The sequence below is a fragment of the Haemorhous mexicanus genome, chromosome 15 (assembly GCF_027477595.1).
Source record: "Haemorhous mexicanus isolate bHaeMex1 chromosome 15, bHaeMex1.pri, whole genome shotgun sequence".
NCBI classification, from domain to species: domain Eukaryota; kingdom Metazoa; phylum Chordata; class Aves; order Passeriformes; family Fringillidae; genus Haemorhous; species Haemorhous mexicanus.
The window spans coordinates 3,367,353-3,376,192 of record NC_082355.1 but is presented as its reverse complement, the minus strand read 5'-3'; the positions used below and the strand labels follow the sequence as shown (position 1 = coordinate 3,376,192).

The window sequence follows — 8,840 nt, the reverse complement described above, 5'->3', positions numbered from 1 at the left end:
GTCCCTGTCTCCATCCATATCTACATCTGTGACCACATCCCCATCGGCATCCCTGTTCCCAAACCCATCGCAGCCTCCATTCCCAGCACGGCTGGGATCAACAGCCCTTTGTCTCCTCCCTGCAGCCTGGGCAGCCTGAGGGGGCTCCTCCTGGCCATCACATCACCCCAGGGAAGGGGGCTACAGGGGCAGGGGGACATCAGCAGGCCCAGCCTGGTGCCACCAGCCTGGTCCCACTTGCCCTTGTCACAGAGGGTGTGGGGCTGGCCCCAGGGCCAGCGTTTGGGGAGGGCTGCGTGTGCTATGCATGCCAGCAGAACCTGGCAGGGAGGAGCAGTGGACGTGCAGCTTGGAGTCACCAAACTGATGCCTAAGCAGTTTTGCCCATCTCCTAAGGTCGGGGTTCCATGTTGATCAGCAACCACAAACCAGTGGAGGATATTTTAGGTTATTTGTTAGGAAATCTCAGTAACTAACAGCGCAGGATAAACCGCAGAGCACCATGGCAACCCGCTCAGGGAAATGCTAATAACGGGGATGTAAGGTGGGTGATTAACCTATCAAAAGCAGAACCCTAACATTAAGCTGGGTGCAGATCTATGCAGAAAAAAATGAAGCTTTCCCACCATGAGCAGGCAAAAAAGCAGAGCACCACAAGCAGCCACAGGGCTGGCAGGGTCTCTGGGTGGGGAGAACAGAGGGTGGCACCTCTTCCTGCCCCTCTGCCCCCTGCCACTGCGTGGAGCAGCAGTGGAATGAGGGATGATCATGCTGCTCCCCTCTGGTTTGTCGGAGTGTGGCTGTGTTGTTTGGCTTGGCTTTGCCACCAGAGTTATAAATAAAAATGTCTCTCCAAGAGTGCGTGACTCACGGTCCTCACCACAAGGATAACCTCTCTGCTGGGAAACCTGATCTGAGGACGGAACTGCAGCATGCAGGAATCCAAGAATTGCTTAATTAATGCACTTAATCCAAACGGAGAACAGATGAGCCCCTCACCCCACCTGGGTTGGGGGTGGGCTGCTGGAGAATGTGTCTGAGCCCCTCTGACCCCTGTCCTGTGTCATCCCCAAGCTCCAGCTGCTGCCAAGCCAGTCCTCAACCTCCTCCAGGGCCTGGTGGTTTCCCTTGGGCAGCACTGGGGAGCTGTGGCAGTCGCTGACGTGGCCTCAAGCAAGCTCAGCAATTCCTTCTGCCATCCTGCAAGGGGACAGCTTGGTGTTGCCTCAGCGTGAGGTATCCCAGTGTGTGAGGCTGTGCCAGCCCTGTGCCCGGACACGACATCCCCCCAGGCTGGGACCCCTGCCCCGTAGGGAGAGGGATGCCCTGCACCCCAGTGCCCCAGCCCGGGGGGACCTGGTTTATCCCGGGGATAGGCGACGGCGGGGCGACAGCTGGCTGGAGGATTTGCCGAGGGCATTATTTAACGCTGTGGGTAAATGGAGGAACAGCAGCTAATTCCGGAGCCCGTAATCCTCTTCCTCCCCCGGGAACGGGGAGCGTGCCAGTCACGAACCCACCGGCGGGCCCCGGGGACGAGCCCCCGGCAGCTCCCCAGGCGGTGCCGCGGGCCGCAGCGACTCCCAGACCATGGGGGATGTGCAGAAGGTAAGCGGGGTCCGCTGACATCCCACCGGCTCCAGCGGGGAGTGCAGCACCAGCCCTCAGTGGTGGTGCCAGGAGGGCTGGCAGAGCAGGGCTCTGCCTGGGACATGTCCCCCCAGCGTGCCCAGGAGCTGGGAGCGGTCCGAGGGCTGGGACAGCACATCCGGGAAGGGGGGGAACTGGGGCTGGGCGGATCTGCTGTGGGGCCACCCTGAGCCTGAACACCTTGGGAGCTGGGCCTTGATGCTCGCCCAGGCCATAGACACAAGGTACCCAAAGCCAACAGCGTGCCCAGTTCCCCCCTCCCAAAGAAGGGACCCGGCACCCCACAGGGCTCCCCCAGCACCCCCTGCCCCCAGGGGCTGCTCTCTGTCATCCAGAAGCTGAAGGGATCCCCGGAGCAGGAGCTCCGCATCGTCCTGCTGGGGCTGGACAACGCGGGCAAGACGACGCTGCTGAAGCGCCTGGCGTCCGAGGAGGTCAGCACCATCACCCCCACACAGGTAGGGGCTGCTGGGGGCCACGGGTGGGCCGCAGGATGCAGTGCTCACCCATCCCCTGGGTGACACTGGGGGTTGTGTCCCCACGCAGGGATTCAACATCAAGAGCGTGCAGTCCCACGGTTTGAAGCTGAATGTTTGGGATATCGGGGGGCAGCGCTCCATCCGCCCATACTGGAAGAAGTACCTGGGCAGCACAGACTTGCTGGTGAGTGGGGCAGCACCCCCAGCCTGTGCATGCTGTGTGGGCCCCACAGCAGGGCTGTGCAGCCAGGCAAGGAGCCCCTGACTGTCCCTTTTGTCCCCACGGCAGATTTATGTCATTGACAGTGCTGACCAGAAGCGTTTTGAGGAGACAGGGCAGGTATGAGTGTGTGAGGGGTGGCTGTGGGGTCCTGGGGCTCAGATCTCTATGGCACCAGCTCTTTGGGGACGAGGGGGACACAAAGCTGCTCTGAATTATGGGGCAGTGCTGCAGAAGGGGCCATGCTGTCCCTAGAGCTCTGCAGGAAGGCTCAAGATCTCAGACCTACCACACTCCATGGCCCAGCAAATCCCCCTGAGCTGGGATGCTCCAAGGGTGCCCAGCTCCGGGGTGACAGTCCTGGAGAAAGTGACCCCTCAGTACCCAACTCTCATCCCATCCCCCAGCATCCGGTTAGTGATATGGCCAAAGGTTTATGAGCACCAAATTCAGCTACAAACCCTGGGAATGGAGCTCTGAGAGAGGAAGGTGAGACTCCAAGTGCCAGCCCCGGCTGTTCCGGCACCAGACGGCCGTGTGGGTGTGCCAGACACCTCGGGACTGCCAGGAGCCTCCTGCAGCTGCCCTTTGCCCAGGGCTCTCCGGGCTGGGAGGATTTCAGTCCTCAAGCAGCCCTGCATGTGACTCCTGGGCTGATGGAGCTCCAGGAGGTGAGCTTCTCTCCTTTGGAACGTCAAGACTCCTTTGAGAGTCCTTTGGGACTCCTTTGGGAGCTTCTCTCCCTTGGAACGTCAAGACTCCTTATCTGCCATGAGTACCAGAGAGGAGGGATGAGGCATTTGGAGGACTGAGGTGTCCAGCCCATGCTGGGCAGCTCCATGGAGGAGGGCAGCAGCCCTGGGAGAAGCTTCTCTCTTGGCAGGAGCTGGCAGAGCTCACAGAGGACGAGTCCCTCACGGGGGTCCCGCTGCTGGTGTTTGCCAACAAGCAGGACCTGGTGACTGCAGCACCTGCAGCTGAAATCGCAGAGGGGCTGAGCCTGCACACCTACCGGGACCGGGAGTGGCAGATCCAGGCCTGCTCAGCCCTGTCTGGGGAAGGGGTGCAGGTAGAGATGGGGGCCTGTGGGCTCTGCAGAGCTGGGCCCACGGTCCTGCGCTCACATCCTTCTCCCCTCCAGGATGGGATGAACTGGATTTCCAGCCAGATCATGAACAGGAAGAAGTGAGAGCTGCAAAGTGCCAGACGGGACTGAGCTGCAGGTCCCTATGCCATGGCCAATCCCCCTGGTCCCTCGGTTCCCCCCCGAGCCTCGGCTAGGCCCTGAGCCTCGGACTGCCATGCTCGGATGATTTTCCCCACCCAGTCTTCCACTAATCAATTGGCTTCCCCTCTCCCTGCCTCCTGGGCCTCCACGGGCTCCTCACACCCCTGACTCCCCGGCAGCCCCCGTGCTGTTGGAGGGAAGCACGTGTCCCACCGTGCCGAGGGCTTGCACACCTCCAGCATGAGAACCTGCCCAGGACTTGTCCATCTTGGCTGCTGTCACACCCCACAGGGGCTGCTGTGACCCACACACTGCCCTGGGCACCCTGACACGGTGCTAGCTACACTGCCAGGCCCCCGAGTGCCGTGTCCCCCTGTGCTCCTGCAGGATGGTACCAGTGCTGCCCCAGCCGTGGCAGCTGCTCGGGAAAGCCTCTGTTCGGCACCTCTCGCTGGCCAGAGGAGTTCCCATGTGCGCACAGGGCTCGGGACAAGCATGAAGACAAGACCAGCCACCACCGAAGGGATCGGCCCGGCGCCAGCGGGGGCTGCTCTGTGCCGCCCAGGGGTCCCTGTACCCTGTCCCCGTTGGTACCACACGCGTTGTGTCCCAGCGGGGCTGCTGTCGCCGGGCTGGAGGTGCCCATCCGGAGGGCTGGGAGGTTCCGCTCCCTGGCCCCCACGGCTGCCGTGGCGGAGGGGTGGGGGGACACCTGCGACCCTCAATAAAGCTGCTGCGACCTCCATGCTGCCTCGGCCTGTCCTTCCTGCTCCACGCCCCGGCGAGGCCCACGGGACCCTTACCAAGCCCATTGTTCCCGTTCCCTGTGCCCATCCCGGGGCCGTTCCCGAACCCATTGTTCCCATTCCCGTTTCCCGTGCCTAACCCGGGGCTGTTCCCGAGCCCACCCCGGGGCTGTTCCCGTGCCCATTGTTCCCGTGCCCATCCCGTTCCCGTTCCCGGGACCCGTCGGGGCGGGTTACGCGTCCCCCGGGCGGCACGAGCCGCGCACGTGATGCGGCCCAGGGAAGGCGGGCGGACTACACCTCCCGGCACGCCCCGTGCCGCCGCGCACGCGTAGCGCACGCCGGCCCCCTCCTCCCGCCTCCCGCCTCACTACGGGAGTGCGCGCCCCGCTGGCCCCGCCTCTCTCCCCTGCCATAGGCGAGTAGTTATGCCGCTCACGTCTGGAGGCGGGATCTCAGTGAGCGCGGATTTCTAATTGGCTGCTAGGGTAGCGAGGCGGGGCCGAGGGCGGAGCGCCGGAAGGCGGAAGCGGAGCATGGCGGCGGGTGCGGGCGGGCTGGTGGCGGCGGCCGCGCTGCTGTTGGCCCTGGCCGGGCCGCGCCCGGTGCCCGCCGAGCTCACGGATGGCAACAGCGAACACCTGAAGCGGGAGCACTCGCTGATGAAGCCGTACCAGGGTGAGCGCGGGCCCGGGGGGGCGCTCAGGGCGCCCCGCGAGCGGCCCGGGCTGATCCGCGCTCTCTTGGCCCCTTGCAGGCGCGGGCTCCGCCGCGATGCCTCTGTGGGACTTCACGGGCAGCACCATGGTCACCAGCCAGTACGTCCGCCTGACGCCCGACGAGCGCAGTCGGGAGGGCTCCATCTGGAACCGCGTGGTGAGAGCCCGGGGCAGGACGGGCGGGGGTCGGGACGGGCCTGGCGCCTCACGCCCTGACGCCGCTGGTGTTTCTCCCACAGCCCTGCTTCCTCAAGGACTGGGAGCTCCACGTCCACTTCAAGATCCACGGAGCCGGCAAGAAGAACCTGCACGGGGACGGGCTGGCGCTGTGGTACACGCAGGAACGCCTGACGCCAGGTCGGTGCCGGGAGCGGCTGGCCCGCAGCACACGGGGCCCGTCCCGGAAGGCAGCTGGCCAGGGACGGCTCGGAGCTCCCCGCTCTGGTTTCGCTAGGCTGGGCTGACGTGTCCCGTGTGTTCTGCCCGGGCAGCAGGTGCCATCAGCCACCTGCTTGGCAGTGAACAGCTGGTACAGCTCAGAACTCTCTGAGCACAGATTCTCATCTCCTTCTGTCTCTTCTTCTCTCCACTCCTCTGCCCTGTTCCAGGTCCTGTCTTTGGCAGCAAGGACAACTTCCATGGGCTGGCTATTTTCCTTGATACCTATCCCAATGATGAGGCCACGGAGGTGAGTGCTCCAGGCAGCTTGTGCAGTGCCCAGCAGGCTATTCCCTTCCTGCTCCAAGTGCTTCTCACCTGATCCAAGGAAAAGTCTCTCTCTAGTTGGGCATGGTTTGCTCTTCCTGTCCTGGGAACTGGTAAAGAGAAGAGCTTGTGTGCATTAATGGAGATAAGCAGCTCCTTGCTATTTCTTGTGCTGCTCTTGGCTACACAGATGTTTCCAAGGCATCTTCTCTGCACAGGAGAGCAGGCACAGAGCTGGGGTAAACCCAGCCCTACCTGCTAATATTCATCCTGAGTGTTATTCCCTGACCTCTGTGCTTTGGATACTCGTCCCAGGATGTTTCTCCCCTTATTTTCTCTTCGCAACCTGTCTGTGTCTGAAAGAAACTCCTGGGCTGCCTTTTTGCTCCAGAATTCCCTGTGGCCATGGGACAGATCAGTCCTGTGAGGGCTGGGGATTCTTTTCTTCTGTCCTGCTCTGTGTTTGTGGATCTCATTATGGCACAGTCAGAAAACAAAACTGTGCTTTGGGGTCTGTGCCATCAAAACCATGATACTTCAGTCATAAAGCACCTGGAAATGACCCATCTCCGTGTTGCCTTGATGCTCATGGGAGGTGAATTCCTGCCTCCAGTTGTCCTCTCCTGGTGTAGGTAATCCAGTGATCACAAAGCCTTGTGTGTGGTTTTGCTGCTTCTGTAGATTTCTGTCCATTCTGGGTCTTGTGCTCTGTTCTTACACTTCTTGTTTTCAAGGAACGACTGGATGTGGCAGTCAGGGCTAGCTGACAAGGTGGGGATTGGTCACATGTTGGACTGAATGCTCTCAGAGGTCTTTTCCAACCTAGATGATTCTGGGATTTTTACCCAGCCACTCTGCAAGTGTGGGACAGTCTGGTTGCCGTGGCCATGGAGTACAGGGTGGGTTCATTCACAGAATCACAGGATGGGGGTCTTGAAATGGGAGCTCAGGAAGGGTGGCTCTGCTTTAGGCAGCTCTGGCTTGGTTCAGAAGCAGCTGTAGGTGGAGCAGCAGCTGTGCACATCCCGTGCTCCGTGCCTGACCACGGCCCTGCCGCCGCGCCGTGCTCCCACCCCGCTCCCTCTGCGGGCTCTGGCTGTGCCCCAGAGCTCCCACAGCGTGTCCCCTGTCTGTCCCCACAGCGTGTGTTCCCCTACATCTCAGCCATGGTCAACAACGGCTCCCTGAGCTACGACCACAGCAAGGACGGGCGCTGGACGGAGCTGGCCGGCTGCTCGGCCGACCTGCGCAACCAGAACCACGACACCTTCCTGGCCGTGCGCTACTCCCGCGGCCGGCTCACGGTGAGACCCAGGGGGGCCTGCTTCTCAGGGGGCAGGGCTGGCTCCACCAGGGCTGGAGGTGGTGTTCCAGGCTCAGCCACTGCCTCTCTGGCACCTCCAGCTCCAAAAGAGGCGCAGCCAGGCAGGATAGTGGCGTGCCAAAAGTGATTGGCTGGAGAGGGTGTGGAGTGTCCCTCGCTGGAGATGGTAATGAATCATCTGGACACAATCTATGTGATTTGGGATGGCCCTGCTTGAGCAGGGAGGTTGGAGCCTGTCCCATGGTTCTGAACATTCCTGGTGTGACCCTCTCGTGGTTTTGCAGGTGATGACTGACGTGGAAGACAAGAACGAATGGAAGAACTGCATCGACATCGCAGGAGTGCAGCTGCCGACCGGGTACTTCTTTGGTGCTTCTGCTGGCACTGGAGATCTCTCTGGTGAGAGGGGCTTCGCTAAGGGGAACACGTGTTTGGAGCCTGGATTGGGTGACCCTTTCTTGGCAGAGGAGTTGGATCTTCAGAGGTCCCTTCCAGCCTTAAAAACTCTGTGATTCTGTAATTGCAACACTTGATGGATTGGATAGTTTCCATTGCTTTCTTTCTCTGAATTATTCACGGGGCTCTTGAAACCCTTTTGGGATCCATGTCTGGGGAAAGGAGGCAACTGAGAGCTAAGGAATGTCTTTGGATTGCAGTTTGATACCAGGGGATTAGGGTGGCTTGAGAGGGAAGGAGACTGGACCTGGCAGAGGATGGTCTGAGGGGTGCTCTGAGTGTGTGGACATCTCAGAGCTTCTGATGGTGTTTGCTGCTCATGGTTATTCCCCAGACAATCACGACATTATCTCGATGAAGCTGTTCCAGCTCATGGTGGAGCACCCTGTAGAAGATGAGACTGTTGACTGGACCAAGATTGAGCCGAGGGTCAGCCTCCTTAAATCTCCCAAAGGTGAGCCTGTGGGCTTTGGACACCTTCCATGGGGGATTGGGAGGTCGGGGCTGGACTCTGGGAGGCATTGAAGGCATGGCACCCTGCTAAACTCCACAGGAGCTGAGGTTCTGTTGGTCTCTATAGCTGTTCTTACCCTTGCAGACAACGTGGATGACCCGACGGGGAATTTCCGGAGCGGCCCGCTGACGGGCTGGAAGGTGTTCCTGCTCCTGCTCTGTGCTCTGCTGGGCATCATCGTCTGCGCTGTGGTGGGAGCTGTGGTCTTCCAGAAACGCCAGGAACGGAACAAGCGTTTCTACTAGTGGAGCACCTGTGCCCAAACCCATCTTTTTTTATGGGGAGCTGTAAAAAAACTGTGGTTTCTAAATGCTGTTTCTGAGAAATACCAGAAGTATTTTCTTACCTGTCTGTTTGGCTGTAACCCCTGCCCGGCTCTTGGCCTCCTGCAGGTTGGACTGAGGGGGATGATGCCCTCTGGCTCCCCAGAGCTCTGGTGTGGGAGCCTGGAGGTTGCTCCCTGTTTTTTCCAGCGCTCTCCCCGCCTTGCTGGGACTTGCTGTGCTGCGTGGGGCAGGTGTGAACATGAGGGGCTGAGGGGAGGGGGCTGCGAATGGGGCATTAAAGGACTGACACCACCCGTGGCTCTGGCTCTGTGTGATGGGGAGAGAAGGGAGGCAGGACGGGCAGTGCTGCTGTGGGGGGCTGAAGGAACTGGGACTGGGGGATCTCAGTTTGGTGGGGGTGCAGGGAGGCAATCCTGGGAGGAACCCAAAGGCTCCGCGGATCTGCGCTCACGGCACCTGCAGGGGATGTGGTGCGGTGTCCCCGCGGTTTCCGGAGGAGCCCCGGGAGGGGG

At 60.9% G+C, this 8,840-nt stretch overlaps 2 protein-coding genes across 2 annotated transcripts; both read left to right on the top strand.

Moving 5' to 3' along the window:
* The first annotated feature begins 1,178 nt into the window (after window positions 1-1,178).
* LOC132334359 (ADP-ribosylation factor-like protein 3) lies at window positions 1,179-4,322 on the top strand. Its single transcript, XM_059860335.1, is given in 7 exon segments — window positions 1,179-1,541; window positions 1,543-1,617; window positions 1,917-2,108; window positions 2,197-2,313; window positions 2,419-2,469; window positions 3,233-3,418; window positions 3,491-4,322. Coding segments are annotated over 7 exon segments (771 nt in total). The 5' UTR covers window positions 1,179-1,439; the 3' UTR covers window positions 3,539-4,322.
* Window positions 4,323-4,830: 508 nt separating this feature from the next.
* LMAN2 (lectin, mannose binding 2) lies at window positions 4,831-8,619 on the top strand. The gene is made up of 8 exons (XM_059859847.1): window positions 4,831-5,001; window positions 5,081-5,199; window positions 5,282-5,399; window positions 5,651-5,730; window positions 6,890-7,051; window positions 7,356-7,470; window positions 7,862-7,981; window positions 8,126-8,619. Exons 1-8 carry the CDS (start codon window positions 4,860-4,862, stop codon window positions 8,284-8,286), a joined length of 1,017 nt encoding a protein of 338 aa, XP_059715830.1. The 5' UTR covers window positions 4,831-4,859; the 3' UTR covers window positions 8,287-8,619.
* The last annotated feature ends 221 nt before the right edge of the window (window positions 8,620-8,840 follow it).